This window comes from Candoia aspera, chromosome 3 (assembly GCF_035149785.1).
Source record: "Candoia aspera isolate rCanAsp1 chromosome 3, rCanAsp1.hap2, whole genome shotgun sequence".
NCBI classification, from domain to species: domain Eukaryota; kingdom Metazoa; phylum Chordata; class Lepidosauria; order Squamata; family Boidae; genus Candoia; species Candoia aspera.
Window position 1 is genome coordinate 12233840 of NC_086155.1, and position 17861 is coordinate 12251700.

The 17861-nt window shown below is 47.5% G+C and overlaps 2 protein-coding genes across 3 annotated transcripts in view; both read right to left on the reverse strand.

Moving 5' to 3' along the window:
- Window positions 1–17861, reverse strand: part of TUBB1 (tubulin beta 1 class VI) — a 481315-nt gene that overhangs the window by 229783 nt on the left and 233671 nt on the right. The gene's annotated exons all lie outside the window — the stretch shown is intronic.
- The window catches only part of EDN3 (endothelin 3), a 38284-nt gene that overhangs the window by 19151 nt on the left and 1272 nt on the right, over window positions 1–17861 (reverse strand). For both annotated transcript variants that reach the window (XM_063296995.1, XM_063296996.1), the window contains exon 2: window positions 16614–16899. In XM_063296995.1, coding sequence (XP_063153065.1) covers window positions 16614–16899 — 286 coding nt within the window. The remainder of the gene's footprint in view (window positions 1–16613; window positions 16900–17861) is intronic.

Below are 17861 nucleotides of genomic sequence, written 5' to 3' on the forward strand. Positions count from 1 at the left end.
CTCAAAAAAACCAAGATGATGGCAACCAGCTTGATTGATAACTGGCAAATAGAGGGAGAAAACGTAGAAGCAGTGAAAGACTTTGTATTTCTAGCTGCGAAGATTACTGCAGATGCTGACTGCAGTCAGGAAATCAGAAGACGCTTAATCCTTGGGAGAAAAGCAATGACCAATCTCGATAAAATAGTTAAGAGCAGAGACATCACACTGACAACAAAGGTCCGCATAGTTAAAGCAATGGTGTTCCCCGTAGTAACATATGGCTGCGAGAGCTGGACCATAAGGAAGGCTGAGAGAAGGAAGATCGATGCTTTTGAACTGTGGTGTTGGAGGAAAATTCTGAGAGTCCCTTGGACTTCAAGAAGATCAGTCCAGCAAATCAAGCCAGACTGCTCACTTGAGGGAATGATATTAAAGGCCAACCTGAAATACTTTGGCCACATAATGAGAAGACAGGACACCCTGGAGAAGATGCTGATGCTAGGGAGAGTGGAAGGCAAAAGGAAGAGGGGCTGACCAAGGGCAAGATGGATGGATGGATGATATTCTAGAGGTGACGGACTCATCCCTGGGGGACCTGGGGGTGTTGACGACCGACAGGAAGCTCTGGCATGGGCTGGTCGGAAGAGTCGGAAGCGACTGAATGAATAAACAACAGTTCTGGATGGGGCCGCACTGCCCCAGACAGACCTGGTTCATAACTTGGGTGCAGACCTGGTGCATAACTCACGGCTCCTGCTTGAAGAGCAGGTGGCAGCCATGGCTAGGAGGGCCTTTGCGCAATTTCATGTTGTGCGCCAGTTATGCCCCTTCCTGGAATGAGAAGCCCTTCAAACGGTCACTCATGCCCTGGTTATCTCCCATATAGATTACTGTAATGCGCTCTTCATGGGGCTACCCTTGAAGAGTATCCGGAAGCTTCAGCTGGTTCAGAATGCAGCCGCACGGACAATCTTGGGCGTTCCAAGATTTGCACATATAACACCTTTGTTGCGTGAGCTGCAATGGGTCCCAGTTTGCTTCCGGGTCCAATTCAAGGTGTTGGTTATCACCTTTAAAGCCCTACATGGCATGGGGCCAGGTTACCTGAGGGACCATTTCATCCCTATTACATCGACCCGCCCCACCCGGTCATGCAGGGAGGGCATGTTACGGATCCAATCTATAAAAGAATTCCATCTAGCTGTGTCTCAGAAGCGTGCCTTCTCTGCTGTAGCTCCCACCCTTTGGAACATCCTCCCCTCAGAGGTCAGACAGGCCCCCTCACTCCTGGACTTCCGAAAAAGACTAAAGACCTGGTTTTGTCAGCAGGCTTGGAATGGGAAGGGGAATAGTTATACCTGGGGATGGCTAGTGCCCTAAGTGATTTTGAGAGGCCTCCTACACTCACCGACTGATTAAAATCTTTTGCCACTTAGGTTTTATTATATTTTTATTTTTATTGTATTGTTGTATTGAAATGGTTTTAAATTTTAACTGCATTTTATTGTAAACCACCCAGAGTCCCCCATGAGGTGGAGATGGGCGGTGAATAAATTTATAAATAAACAAACAAACAAACAAACAAATGCTTACATAGCAAGCATTACCTTCAATACAGCTACATGTTTTAGATTTGTTATGGTTTGAATGGTGATGATTTGCCACTTAGTTTTTTGCCCCAAAAAAGCCAATGGGCAATAGTACAAAATATTTCTCATGTAAACATTTCAATTTCAAATATCCTGTTCTGAGGCCAAAATATGCTGTTCCAACCATACATGTTCTGAAATTGGAACAGGATATTCCAGCATTTTGCACGTCTCTAGCCAACCGGGCCAGGAGCCATATTACAGTGAAAGCCAAAAAGTGCATCTTCCAAATCAATCTAATCTAGTCTAGGATCAGCAATGCAATATCCATAGCAGTTACCCCCTTTCAAACACCCCTAAATAAAAATAACCCAAATCTCCTAAAATCTTTGTCTTGGAATGTTGAAATTTGTAATAAATCTCATGCACAATCTTATCAAAATCTCACAAGAACTTGGTCATCTCACATGGTATTTCCCCAAATCTCACAAGACTTGGGGAATGAGGTGGGAACATGTGGGACACAAAAAGGTTCTTTGTCTCTGATCCAGAAAAAAACTTCACTTTCTGGCATAAGTAGAATTCAAGCCACAACTGTTCAAGCGTCTTACTCCTAGAGACATATGGAGTGCATATCAGGTCCAGAGAATCACATTACTTCTAAGAAAAGACAAACATCTGGATTTATCTTATGAAGTTATGTGCTATTACACATAAGTGTTTAATTTAAAATGTATGAGTATACAAACATTAATCTATCCTGCACTGGCTGTTGATTTCAGGGACTAACATCCCAAGCTTTGCAACCTAATTACTACAGCGAAAGATTTTCAGACTTTTGTCCTGGATCTGGATTATAACACTCCTTGGTCAGGCCACACAAAGCAAATGAAATTTTCTTCTACAGGGAATTTGACTTCTAAACGAACAAAGGCAACATTCAATTATATTCCACGTGTGGATCCCAGGAGCCCATATCAATGATAAGCTGTTTTATAATCTGGTATTTCCATTTAATGAACATTTGCAGCATCCGTTGGTTCCTCGATTCCAATACAGCCAAGCTTTGGGAAATGCCTTAGTTGGGCCACCCTTGGATTATTCTAGCAGCTGAATCACCCAAGACCTCATTCTTCTCTTTGCTTCTTCTCCAGAATGCTACTGTTGTACTATTCTGAACCCTCCTGATTTTGCCCCTATTTCTTTTTATTGTATTTGTTACATTGGCTGGGAATATGAGAAAAGTGGCAGTATAAATTGATGGTGTTGACATATTGGCCACTGCACTCATGTCCTGGTCACTTCCTGGTTGGATTACTGCAATGCGCTCTATATGGGGCTACCCTTGAAGTCCATCGGGAAATTAAAACTGGTCCAGAATACAGCAGCATATGCAGTTTTGGGTGCCCCATAGTTTGCCCATGTTACACAACTGTTGCATGAACTGCAATGGCTTCCAGTTTCTTTCCAGGTGCAATTCAAGGTGCTGATTATCACCTTTAAGCCCTGAATGCCACAGTGTGCTGGCTGGGGAATTCTGGGAATTGAAGTCCACACATCTTAAAGTTCCCAAGGTTGAGAAACACTGTGCTAGCAGGACCTAGCATAGCAAAGAACACTTTGTGCATTAAATGCTATGAAGTATTCCTACTTATGAGCCTGGTGCCCTCTGTATATTTTGGGCCATATTCCCAGTATTTTCAGTCTGTGTGGCCTTTGGTCACACTGATAAGGAAATGTGAGGGATAAGATATATTTGGACAGGGGGTGTCATCCAGGGAAACACTGAACTGTGGCAAAAAGAACAGAGGGAAGCAAACATGTACTGTACATGACTAAGAGAAGGCCTGTAGCTGCTCTTGATTCCTAACCTGTGGTTGCAGCTCAGCCCCAACCCCTGGAAGTTGTTGCACAGCTCCAGGCAAAGTCACATGGCCAATGTGGTGTGGTATATAGTTAAAGTGCTGGATTAAGAGTGGGGAGACACAGGCTCAAACCCTTCCTCAAACATGGAAGCAAACTTTAAGTCAGTCACTCTTTCTCTGTCCAACTTGCCTCACAGGGCTGTTCTTCTGGGGAAAAATGCAGGAAAGGAGCGCTAGATGGCCATAATGAGGAACTAGAGGGAAATCGCTCGGGATTTATTTATTTAACAAACTTACAACACCACCCAACTCACACACAGTAACTCCGGGTGGCTTACAGAATTAAAAACCATAAAAACACGACAGATACTCCCCCATGGCGGCAGCAAACACATTCACATTCACTTGATTGGCTCCAAAGCAACCTGGGGTCCCTGGGCTCACTGACAAAATGTCTTCAGGGCCTTCTGGAAAAGGAGCAAGGAGGAGGCCAGTCTTATCTCTGGGGGAATGATGTTCCAGAGAGGGAGGGACCACAGAGAAGGCCCTTTTCCTTGGCCTCACTAGGTGTACTTCCCTCATAGATGGTACCCACAACATGCCCTACCTCCCCGCTCCAGTGGGCCAGGTGGATATGACTGGGGAAAGCAGGTCCTGCAGATAACCTGGCCCCAAGCCATGAAGGGCTTTAAAGGTGACAACCAGCACCTTGAATTGGACCCGGAAGCAAATTGGCAACCAATGCAGCTCCTGCAAGAGAGGTGACACATGCACAAATCTAGGCTTGCACAAAACTATGTGGGCTGCTGCATTTTGAAGCAACTGAAGCTTCTGGATACTCTTCAAGGGCAGCCCCATGTAGAACGCATTGCAATAGTCCAAACGGGAGGTGACTAGGGCGTGCAGGACTGTGAGAAGGGCATGTTTTTGGCACCTTCAAGTCAGTGTTGACTCCTGGTGACTGCCTGGACAAGTCCCTGCAGTTTCTTAGCAGGGTTTCTGGGGAAGTGGTTTGCTGTTGCCTGCTTCCTAGGACTGAGAGAGAGTGACTGGCCCAAAGTCACCCAGCTGGCTTTGTGCGTCAGGGCCTGGTGCCTTGACCACTACACCAAACTGGGCCTCCCTAAAGGGAAGGCAGGATAGAAATAGTTTTGAAAGCCAACAGGTTATAGTGGTGAAGGTGTCCAAGGTGGGGACACCCAGCTTCTAGTCCCCTCTCAATCCTAGAAGATCTTTGGGTGACTTTCAGACAGTTACTTTCTCTCAGTCAACCTATCTCACAGGATTGTTGTAGCAGAAATGGAGGAGGATGACTCTGCATGCTGCCTTGAGCTCCTAACAAAAGGCAGGATATAGGTCTCATAAATCAACAAAGGCTGTGGTAACCTTACAGGGGTTCTGGAAGGATTTTTGAAAGGAGGCACAAGGAGCATTCTTGAGGTATAAAGAAAAGCCCTTTGAAGTGTCTAGCCTATGACGGGAATATTATTAGATTGTTGGCCTTATAGGCATCCTTTATTATTATTTTCATTTGGCTTAAAGAACCAGTACAATTACCTGCAGCCTGTCTGCAGTGAGTAATACTGCCTTCAAGTTATCAGCTGCATCTGGTCCTACTGGGAGTAACATCAGAAGCATCACTTTGCAGAGCTGCCCCCAGTCTCCTGTCCCCGGCAGACCTTGGATTATAAATTACTGGCCAGCAGGATGCAGTGGCTGGAGATTACGGGAAAAGGTGAAAGGTCCCCTGTGCAAGCACCGAGTCATGTCTGACCCTTTGGGGGGACGCTGCTTTCACGACGTTTTCTTGGCAACTATAGCAGGGTGGTTTGCCATTGCCTTCCCCAGTCGTCACCTTCCCCAGCAAGCTGGGTGCTCATTTTACCGACCTCGGAAGGATGGAAGGCTGAATCAACCTGAGCTGGCTACCCGAGAGAGAACCCAGCTTCCGCTGGGATCGAACTCGGGTCCTGGGGAGAGTTTCAGTTGCAATACTGCCACCTACCACTCTGCACCACATGAGGCTACTGGAGATTATGGGAACTGTAGTCGAACTCACCTCAAGGACAGTGGATGCCAATTTCCCAGTTACTCTGCATTTGAAACCCTTAAAAATGCTTTTCATGCATTTCTTCCCATATTACCCCTCCGCCAAGCAGATGGGTGTGTGTGTGTTGAGAGAGTCTAGCAGAGGGGAGACTTGAACCTGAGACTCCTAGTTTGTAGCTCAATTTCCCAGCTCCCCCCATATATAAGCTTTCAGAACTGTAGGGGTGGCTACCATAGCAGGTATCTCTGAACCCCAAAGGACACATTGGAGCAGCTTCTTTTCTAGACTGGCCTGCAATCAGAGCCCTCCAATCTGTCGTGTCCATCTATCTGGGATTGCAAAGCTGGAGCAAAGCCATCCTACCCAGAAACTCCCCCTACAATCCACTCATCAGCCCAAAGGCAGAACATCCCTGCACTAGACTCGGTTTTATCCTCTGCTGCTGCTGTCTGTTATTAGCTGCCCTGATGTATCATTCAGCTGAAAGATGGGGTAGAAAACTTCAAAAGCAATGGCAAGAGTTTGGGGGAAGAGTAAAGAGTATTGCCAGAGACCCTTAGGCTTGGAAGGAGTCATACCCACAGCTATTTCTGAAAAGGCAGTGCTGCAGAACCAAGAGCCTGTAATATTGGCTAATTCTCCAATATTAATTGAAGTTGAAGGCAGCCATATTAATAAGCCTTCCAAAAATCACCAGTCTGAAAGCAGAGTTCCTGTAGACAGAAAAGCTGCCCTAACTCTCACGAGGGGGGTGGGGGGAAAGCTAGGATAAACATCTGAGAACCGGTACTGTACTCTACTGGTGCAGGATTTCTTTTTTCTTTAAAAAGAGAAAGCCTTTCTTTAAAAAAAGAAAGTCCCTGACAAGTTGAGCTTGATGCCAGTAGATGGGCATGACCAAGTTTTCAGGGAACCAGTAAGGAAGCAGTTCCCGCTATCTTTCTCCAGAATACTTTTTGGACTTCCCAGTTTAGCCTATAGCCGTGGAATTTCCTGGTGGTCTCCCATCCACTAACCATATTCAACCTAGCTTCGCTTGTTCAGGATTGGCCAAGGTCATCTAAGTGCTGCCACCTCTGAGTTGTTTCTCTTAGTGGAATGGTTGTTTTGCCTAAGATGTTCTATTCTTAAGTTGTAAGAAAATACAAGCAAAGGTCAGCTGTGCCTCTCCAATGATCATTCTGTACCAGCAGCACCACAAGCCAAGTCAAATTTACAAACCCCCACCTAGGGGGGAAAAAAAGTCTCTCTACACTAGGCAGAATGCTTCCTTCCCCTGTTTTATTTCTGCCTCATTTCTCAATACCAGCTACTGCTCTAGAAGTCCTCACAAGTGTGGTTCACCTTATCTGATCTTTGGTGACGGCTCATGGTATCTGGATGATGCAGCTCAGCCTGGGTCCAAACAGGCGCACACCTCCACTGAGTTACATATGTCATCTGCACGGCTTCTCAAGGATCTTTGTTTGAGGCATAACATCATCAGACTCCACCAGACACAGAAGAACATGCACACAGCACAACTCTAGTCAGCCACATCCTGTCCCTAATCCCCTAATGTATCTTAGAACGTGCCTTCAACAGCTCTATTCACACAATGTTGTTAACCTGGTTAATGAATTAAACCCGTTATCTGAGTTTGTACACACCCCTGAAACATAAACGAAGCGAATGGATTGAATTTGCAGAGCACCCTAAACTATATAAAAACAAAACAAAACACCACACCTAACAAAAATTAATACTAACGAACTTAGCACTTTGGGCAAATGTTGCTGCCATACTGCTAACAGATTTCATTAACTATGTTGTGTATTCCTAACCTATGAGTAAATGTGCTGCCTTTGGGGATTCAGTTCCACATATTATGGAAGGTTGCCGTGAGTAATGTTGCAGCCATTCCTGGCTTTCTGACTTACACAAGACTCATATTTGCAAATTGCTTGCAATGTTACATTTTTAAGTAGATGCTAAAAATGCAGTCTGTGAAAAGCCCTTACAAACAGACTACAATCATATAAAGAGATGAACAAGCTGTATTAAAAATATTTTTATTTTATTTTATTTTAATATATCAGTTGCCCAGCTCCAGTGGAATCTGGGTGGTGAACAAAACTACTGTAGAAAGAACATAAAAACAGCTAAAAATGTTAAATCAAACAGACAGCCCAAATTAAATAATCTAATAAACAACCCAGCAGATCTTCCTCCTACTTCCTCCTCCTCATCCCAGGGGCAGTGGGGGCAGCAGCGGGGGGCAGTGGTGAGGGGCCTGGGAGAGCCCAGTGCTGACAGAGCCCCCCCCACAGTCACTCCCCTGGAGGGGCGTGGCAGCAGAACACAGTGGCCTCTTCATCTTGGCCATGCTGTGCAGGGCAGCCCAGAGATGGGGGGGCAGAGATAGGTGGGACGCTTCAACCATCGTAAATGCACGCTGGTTGCCAAGCACCCAAATTTTGATCACATGACCCTGGGGATACTGCAGCAATGGTAACTGTGAGGACCGGTCATAAGTCCATTTTTTCATTGTAACTTTGGTTGCTGAACGAATAGTCATCTAGTGAGGATTACCTGTATTACATTTTTATTACAAAAATGGTAGAATTATTTACTTTTATTTTATTTTAAAACTCACCACAGTGGGCATTTTACCTATGAATAACACTCTGCTGAAATTCTTCTGCCTTATAGTGACATTATTTCTAAAATACAGCCTGACATATAGGTTCTACAGCAGTGTTTTTAATCCTTGGCAACTTTAAGATGTGTGGACTTCGACTCCCACAATTCTCCAGGCAGCATGCTTCTTAGAGTTGAAGAGGAATTCTGGGAGTCGAAGTTCACACATCTTAAAGTTGCCAAGTTTGAAAAACGCTGTTCTAAAGTAACCAAAACAGCACCACCAAAAAACTATCAGCAAGTCTGGGGTATCTAACGTTGCAGAAACACAAGAAACCTAAAGGGAGACCCTTAAAACAACAAATCAGACATGTCTTGAGACCACAGGAGAGGGGAAGTAAAAAAAAAAGTCCAGATGGTGGCCACAACAGCACAATCAAAGCCTTGCCCATTTTTATCTATGTTGCATGACCCCTAGGAACATGCCCAGCTCCAAAACAGTAAACGGAACTACACCACAATGTAAAGTTTTGTCGCAAACCCAGTTGTCCATACCAAGATCCCACTTATCTACTAAAAACACTTGGGAATTTGCACTGACATCATTTGGCATTGTCATTCTCTACATCTTGTTACAAAGAAACATGGGAGAAAGGAAAGGAAGTACTTTTCAATAAAACAATAAATGAGAGTTTCAATAAACTCTCCCCTTTGCTGGAAAAGCAAATTTTATTTATTTATTTATTATTTATCAAATTTGTCACCGCCCATCTCCTCCGAACACAGGGACTCTGGGCAGTTTACAGCATAAAACAATAACTATTCAATAAAATTCCAATATAAAATATAGACTAAAAACAATTTTAAAAACTACCAAGTATAATAAAATCCCGATGGCTATGGTCTCATTCAGTCCTTGCGTAGGAGGGGCACTTCAAGGCACTAGCCAACCCCAAGTATGATTATTCTCCTCCCTGCCCAAAGCCCGATGGCAGAGCCAGGTCTTCAATTCCCTCCGGAAGGCTAGGAGCGATGGGGCTAATCTCACCTCCGGGGGCAAGATGTTCAAAAGGGCAGGCACCACTGCAGAGAAGGCCCACCTCCTGGACCCCGCCAGATGGAATTCTCTTGCAGATGGGGTCCGCAGCATGCCCTCTCTGCATGTCCAGGTGGGGCGGGCTGATGAAGTGGGAAGAGACGGTCCCTCAGGTAACCCGGTCCCATGCCATGTAGGGCTTTAAAGGTGATAGCCAACACCTTGAATTGGACCCAGAAGCAAACTGGTATCCAGTGCAGCTCGCGAAGCAAAGGTGTTATATGCGCCCTTCTAGGGGCACCAAAAATAGCCCGCACAGCCACATTCTGGACCAGCTGAAGCTTCCGGATACTCTTCAAGGGTAGCCCCATGTAGGGCACATTGCAACAGTCTATATGGGAGATAACAAGGGCATGAGTGACTGTCCGAAGGGCCTCCCGATCCAGGAAAGGGCGTAACTGGTGCACAACACGCAGTTGTGCAAAGGCCCTTCTGGCCACAGCTGCCACCTGCTCTTTGAGCAGGAGCCGTGAGTCCACGTGGTCCCCCAAGTTACACACCGGGTCTGTCTGGGGCAGCCAACCCCATCCAGAACCAAAGATGACAAAGTCCCGGATACGGCAGAGCCCTTAACCCCCAGCCACTCCGTCTTACCAGGTTTCAGCCGAAGCCTGTTGTTCCCCATCCAGACCCTCACAGCCCCCAGACACTCGGAGAGGGTGGTCACAGCATCACTTTCTTCACCCAGGATGGAGATACACAACTGAGTATGGTCAGCATATTGATGATACCTCATCCCATGGTGACGGATGATCTCACCCAGCGGTTTCTGTAGATGTTAAATAGGAGAGGAGAGAGAACTGAACCCTGCAGCACCCCACAAAGGAGGGGTCGAGGGTTGGATCTCTCACTCCCTATCACCACCAATTGGGATGGGCCCTGGAGGAAGGAGGTGAACCAGCACAGAACCATGCAGCCCACCCCCAACTCCCTGAGCCATCCCAAAAGGATACCATGGTCGATGGTATCGAAAGCCACTGAGAGGTCAAGAAGAGCAAGGATTGATGCACTACCCCCATCCTGCTCCCGCCTAAGATCATCCATAAGTGTGACCAATGCCGTTTCCGTCCCATATCCGGGCCTGAAACCTGACTGAAAGGGGTCTAGATAATCCGTTTCCTCCAGAACCCTCTGGAGCTGTAATGCCACCACTTTCTCAACCATCTTCCCCAAAAAGGGGAGGTGGGAGACTGGATGGAAATTATCCAGTACAGTAGGGTCCAGCGATGGTTTCATGAGGAGGGGTTATACCAGCACCTCCTTAAAGGCAGTTGGGAACACCCCCTCCCTCAAGGATGTATTGACCATCGCCTGGACCCAGCCACATGTCACCTCCCGAGCTGCCTTCACCATCCAGGAGGGACATGGGTCTAGATGACAAGTGGTGGCATTTACAGTCCAGAGGATCCTGTCCACTTCCTCGGGTCCAACAGGATCAAATTGTCCCCAGATAACATGGTAAGTACACTCTCTTGGTATCTCCACAGACCATGTGTCATGCTTGGAGTCTAATGTAGAGCGGATCTGAGCGATTTTGTCTTGCAGATGCTCCGAAAACTCCTCTGCACGGCCCTGTAGGTGGGTCACTGCACCCACCTTTCCCAAAAGGGATTAAACAGGGCCGTTGGGTGGCATTCTGCAGACACAATAAGGGCGGAGAAGTATTGGCGCTTTGCCGCTCTTATCGCCACCAGGTAGGCCTTAATGGCAGCTCTAACCAGCGTTCAGTCGGATTTGGCCTTCCTCCAGCGGCACTCTAGACTTCTCTTAGTCCTCTTCCAAACCCTCAGCTCCTCTGTAAACCACAGGGAGCATTGGGTACGATGAGGCAAGAGAGGTCGCACAGGCGCGATCCTGTCCAAGGCTCCAGTCGCCTCCCTATTCCAGGCAGCGGCCAGGGCCTCCACTGGACCATGCAGCAGATGGTCAGGTATAACCCCCAGCTCCCTCTGAAACCCTGCCAGGTCCATCAGTCGCCGGGGGTGGACCAGTCAAATGGGTCCCGCTTCCCTGGGGAGGGGGGCAGCATAAGAGAATCTCAGGGCCACCAGGGTGTGATCTGACCATGACAATGGGGATAGCTGTAACTCTCCCCTCAGGTCACTTTGCCACTGCTCCGACAAGAAAACTAAGACCGGGGTGAGGCCACTGTCTCGAGTTGGGTCCCAAATAATCTGAGTCAGGCCCATGGCTGCCATGGTAGCCATGAACTCCCGAGCTGCCTCCAAGGCATGCCCAAGGGATGGCAGGTTGAAGTCCCCGAGAGCCATAAGCCTGGGGAACTCCACTGCCAACCCTGAGACAGCCTCCAGCAGCTCAGGCAGGGAGGTTGCCACGCAGCAGGGAGGCTGGTACAGCAGCAACACTCCCAACTGCTCTCGGGCACCCAACTTGAAGAACAGGGTCTCACAGCCAGCCACTTGCGGAGCAGGGCCCCTGAAGGCCACCAGAGACTCTTGGATGACGACTGCCACTCCTTCACCCCTGCCCTGGTGTCATGCCGTAAACCCAGCTGGGCACATTTCCAAAATGGGCATCCCCGCTTCAGGGCCCAGCCAGGTTTCGGTAATACATGCCAGGTCTGCCCCCTCCTCCATGATCAAGTCACATATGAGGGGGGCTTTGTTGTTAACAGACCTGGCATTGAGTAGCAGCAGCCGGAGACCAGGCCCCTATGGATCTGCTGACCAGGGCCTGGGTCTGAGCACAGAGGGCCAGAACACGCCACCGGTAACAAACACCGGGGGCGTCTTCCCCATAGATGGCCAGCCCTCTGGCTCCCACCATAGCGTCCCCTACCCGTCACCACCTCAATAACATGACCTGCCCTGCACCCCCCGGAGACTCCTCTCAGTCCCACTCCTGCACTTCCGGAGTCCCCAACTTGGAATAGAGGTCCCTCCATCCACTCACACACTCTTACACAAACACAATTATCCACAGGGCAATGGCAGGCCCTCTGGCACACCAGCTCACGCTCTCGGAGCTGTCCAGGCCCAGCCATCACTCACTTATTTACTCTTCAGTCGTTCAGTCTTCAATCACAATGCTCCCAGTTCCTCCTCTCTCACTGGTCGGCCAGGGGCATCTCATTCACTCCCCCTCACCTCCTGCCTCTCACTCAGGAGGTAAGTGCTCTCCCACACCGTCAGACACTACCAGACCCCCCCCTCATCTCTCACCCTAGGAGGGGGTCCTCATTCACATTGGAGGGGCCCCCACAGCTCTCCACCTTTTCCAGGCAGGTAGGAAGGGGATGGCCAAGATCTCCATGCCAAGCCCACTCCACGCCCACTCCATGTCCCCGAGGTCTGTTATGCCCAGGCCTGTGCCTCTGGGTCTATCCTGGGGTCTCCCTGGTCGGTCTGTCGGTTCGCCATCTCGCTGGTCGTCGACCCACTCCACCAGGCCGGCCCTCCAAGTCTGTTCTGCCAGCTCACTGCACAGCTGGTCCGCTGAGCAGCCGCACCCCCGTTCTGCCTGGCTGGTCCTCCAAGGTGGGTCCGCAGGTCTGTCTTTCTGCTGGTCTGCTGTGCCGCCAAACCGCTCTGCCAAACTGGCCCTCCAGAGTCAAAATCTTTTCCAAATGAGGTTTGAACTATTTGTTACAACAGTAACTTATATGCAAGGCGAATTTTAACTTCATAAAAAACACAAGGTGCTGAAGCATCCTGAAGACTCAGTTAACAGCCAGTTGATCAGGTTTTATGATGGGAGCCTTTAACTTTGGGAGGGTGGGGGTAGTAGGGGTCAGAAGAGGCTGTGGAGTCAGGCAATAGCATCATGGTGGAGATGGGCAAGAAGAGGTATGGTGGGAGACAGGGGTCAGCCCTCTGAACTCAACCCCAAGGCCCAATTCCTCAGTGTCCTGGGCTTTTGGATGTTACTATTCAATGCAAAGTCAGCCTGTAGAACGGCATCTATCATTCACAATCTGTGTGCCACTCGCTGCAACCCCAGGGCATGGGTGGCAGAGAAGCTATTGCCATCTAGGAGTCTCTGGTGGCTTTAAAGTCACTGCCTGGAGAAAAGTGAATGTGAGACCCTGCTGATTAGGTGGGTACCAGCAATGAGAGGGGACTGCCACTGTTATACCAGCCTCCTGGCGTCTTTCCTAGTCAAGCTGCTCAGCATTGTGCCTGGGTTAACAGAAAAGTTCCCCAGTCTCATGGTTTGACAGGACTTCAATTTGCCTTCCTTGGGTGCAAAGCCTAAGGTGGATTGGGAGTTCACAGCCACCATGGCAACTGTGGACTTGACCCAGATTACTGAGGACCCAACTTGCAGTGGAGGTCACACATTGTATCTGTTTGTCTTGGTAGCAAAGTGAGCTGGAGAGGGGGAGTATCACTATTTGTCGAGGTCAGGATCACTCTGTTAGACTGTAGGAAGAAGGACCTATTCAGCTGGTTTGTGCCAGGCACCTGGCGGAACCTGGGTTATTCTAAGCTTCTGTGCAGCTCGTCTCAGGTCTCCGCCACTGCCTGGAATGAGAATGCAATGATGGCCTTTGGATTGTACCCTTGCAGACCTCTCTTTGGATGTGGCTCCCGGGGAGCCCCTTGGTTCTCTAAGGAACTCTGGGAGATGAAGCAACAGAAGAGAACCCTAGAGTGCTGCTGGACTAAGACCATATCCCATCAAACACAGCTCAAAATCTTTTATTGAGATTTTCTGCATGGCAACAAGGGCAGCAAAACATATTTTTCTGCTCTATCAGCTCCTCAGATAGCCAACCATGAGCCCTGTCTAGGGTGACCCAGTCCCTAAACAGAGCCAGGGGAACAGCTGTAGGGCTGCTGTGAAGAATATTCTAGGCATCAGATAAAGTCATTGCACCCTGGCTGTGAAGGCCCTTTGGAGTCGATTGAGACATGTTCTGGCTTGGTTATCTGGGAAGAGTTTGAATCTGTGGGTCTTGAGGAAGTGAACAAGGTCCTCAGTGCTGTGAGCATGACCACCTATATATCAGACCAGCGGTTGATCAAGGCCTTCTGGGAGAAGATGCATGGTTGGATCCAGGCAGTGATGGATGCATCCTTGAGGGCGGGAGTCATTCTACAAGCTCTTAAAGAAGCAGTTGTCCATCTCCTCCTCTAGAAGCCATTGCTGGATCCAACAGTATTGGACAATTTTTGTCTAGTCTCCAACCTTCCCATTTTAGGGAAGCTTGTTGAGAATGTGGTTATTTTGCAGCTTCAAAGCACCATGGAAGAAACTGATTACCTGGACGTTTTTCAGTCAGGTTTCAGACCAGGATGTAGTACTGAGACAGCATTGATCACACTTGTAGATGTTCTTGGGCAGGATCAGGATGGGGTGATATATCCATCCTGGCCTTCCTTGAGCTCTCTGTGCCTTTCAATACCATCAATCACTGAATCCTTCCAGACTGTCTCTGGGGTTAAGCGTGGGAGGCATGGTGTGCAGCGCTTCTCCTTCCTTCAGGAGTGGTTCCAGGTGATATTGCTAGGAGGGGAGGGGCCTAGCCCTAGACCCTACTGTGTGGTCCCTCATAGCTCTACATTCTCCACTTCTATTTAACATCTATGTGAGGCGGCGGAGTGAGGTCATCCATTAATTGGGGGTCGTGCATCATCAGTATACTGATGATATTTGGTTATATATCTCGACCTCTCACCAATCACATGAAGTCACCAAGGTTCTTTCTCTGTCTGGAGGCTGTGAGGGGTCTGAATGGGGAAGAACAAACTTTGGCTCAACCCTAGCAAGACCAGGTCACTCGGTGTGTTGAGGCCCCTGAATGCTGGGAGCTTCCATCTTTAGTTCTAGATGTGGTTGTACTTCCCCAGGCCAAACTGCTATGAAATTACAAGGTCCTAGCTTTTCCCATTGGCACTGGACCAGGATGGTGGATGAGCCCATCTGAAATGATTTAATATGGAATGCTTATGGGCTGGGCTTGGTTTTGTCATGTTTTTGGTTTGTATATTGTTTTTGTACTGATTTTATCCTATGTTTACTGCCCAAGGTCGCAATTTACAAGTTGGGTGGCCATATGTCGACTAAATTAAATTAAATTAAATGTGAGAATTTTTAAAAAGTAGGCAGGAGACTGAGCTAAACCTCACCCCAAGGCAGCCTCATAAATCTCCTACTAATCCTTGGTACAAAGAATGCCAGTCTATGAAAATTGTTCAAGGCAACACAGGCAGGCCTTCATTCTTAAATTCCAATGTCACTCTGTTTCATCTAAACTCTGAAGACAGGGCTCCAAAATATCATTTTTCCTTGGACTGCAGGAAAACAGTAACTCCAGAAAAATCAAAGGTTTAGACTACTTCAGGTGGACAGCTCCTGAAGCTACTAATCCGAGGATTTTATTCAGCAATTCTATCTTTCCTTCTTTGTGTGTGGGTATTATTATTGTTTTTGGTATTAAGAAAAAAAATGGAAGAAGCAGTGAGAAAATGTAGGAGGGTTAAATGTGGATGAAACTGTCTGGGTGCCACTCCCCCACCACACAATTTCAAATCGCAGAGTAAAACAATTGAGTGTGCAGACTCCACAGCCATTTTAAGTCTTCATAACATCAGAAATAATAGAAACTCCCTCATTTCAAAACCAGCCACATTTGCATCACAGTGACTACATTTGAAGTAGCACCAGATGATTGCTCTGGTGTAGAAATTTTCCCCAGCTGCAAAGCATCCTTTGTATTGGAAAAAGTATGCTCATGCTGCTAGGTTATTACTATATATACCACACTGGTATAGTGTTCACAGTCTACCGGTATTATTCGAAGACTGACAATTATTGTCTCAATGTTCCAGTTGCAGTTTACTGTTTCTTCCCCTGAGATATTTAATGGCCTAAGACATGTTTACAAAATAGCTGGAATTTCTACCTTGTTCAGAAACTTTTTCAGGGGAAGGAGCACATGCTGATTGAGATCAAGCATAGTGTAATAGTTAAGATGTTGGACTAGGACCAGGAAGACCCATCTGATCACCTAATTCCCTGGATGTCTTTGGGCCAGATGCTATCTCTCATCATAACTGCCATACAGGATTGCTGTTATGGAAAAAACGGAGGAAGCAGTGCTATGTACGCCTCCTTGAGTTCCTCTAGGAAAGGTGGGGTGTAAATCTAATAAGTAACAATAAACATCCATTTAGCCCAGCCTTTTCCATACAATCCTAGCCAGTTCCACCTCTCCAGAAAATATTTTTCTTCCAGCATCTAGAATTTGGGAGTATCTTTCCTCTGGAAACAGAAATTCACATAAGCGGTTTTATCCTCTTAGACGCAAAGACCTTCACATGTGGAAGTGAGATGGGATTAACTTCTATCTCTGGGGTAAAAGAAGCACTCCAAATCCTTTTCCCGCTGCAGACGCCAACCTATCCCTTTTCCCCATCCCCCTATAGAGGCTGTACGTCCCCACTCACTCTGGGGTGTTGATCCAGATGATGTCCAAGTGGCAGTAGTAAACACACTCTTTATCTTTGTAGGTGTAGCAAGTACAGCGTTTGGCTCTGTGGTGGGCTTCCCCCTGGCCAGCCACACTGTCCAGTCTGGAGCTGGTGGCTGAATTCAGCCTTCCGGGTCCTGTGCCGGTTTCTTTGCTGACTCTCTCAGAGAGCCCCAGAAACCTCAGCCCTCTGCTGCTGCTGCTGCTGCTGCTGGCGCTGGCGCTGGGAAGCAACAGGAGGTGAGAGACGGATAGCGAGAAACCTGCAAATTGGGGGGGGGGGGAGAGTGGGGGGTTGGGAAAAAGAGACCAAGTTAGAAAGGTGCTGTTCTTATCAAAGCAACTGAGTCCTGAAACAAACCCCCTAGGACCACAACTTGAAAGTAACTGGTGCTGTGTTTGGATTTCTCTTTTCAGCTTCTAGAATTACAACTGTGACAAATCATCAGGCAACATTTAAACAGGAACCACTCAGATGCCCCACCCTCACCCCTGGGTTCTTTACTGGCAACAGTAATGAATGAAAGCTGGGCAAGAGATCAAGAAATAGAAATGCAAAACACAAAGTTAAATAATAACTCAGAAAAAAAAATAACCACAGCATGGCTAATCAAATAATAGTATTTGGACAAATTTAACAAAGCTTATTTTTTCCCCAAACAAAATGCAGATCAATAGGGGGGGGGGACCCCTAGTTTATAATGGTTTGCACACATGGGGAAGAATGGCATCAAATGTATTTGTTAATGACAGACAAGTGGACTGTAACTTGAAGCGCATCCCATCTGCAAAGTTTTCCATAAAGGCTGCTTCAAATATAGAAATGGAGCACAAAGAGGTAACTGCTGAGAAAATGCCTTGAAAATTGCAACCCCCAGCTTTTTAAGCATCCTCTGAAAGGCTGGGTTTCAACAGAGATCAAATCCAGCTTGGTTCCACAAGACAAGCACAGTCCAGTTTCAAAGAGCAGCCCGGAGTCTTCCAGAAGCAATTCAGCATCCTCTCCTCTTCAGAACCCAAGCCAAGAATCCTGGGAGCAATGATTTCATCCAAGCAAATCCAGCCAGGAAGTGTTAGTATCATGTTTCCTCATCTTCAAAGCACTTTAGGTAGATACTGTTGTCAACACCCCTGCAAGGCACGACAGGGCCCTCACCCCCAAATTCCACCCAAGATGGGGAGTCTGCTTTTACCATCTCTGGGCAGCTGGCTAGTTCTTATTCTG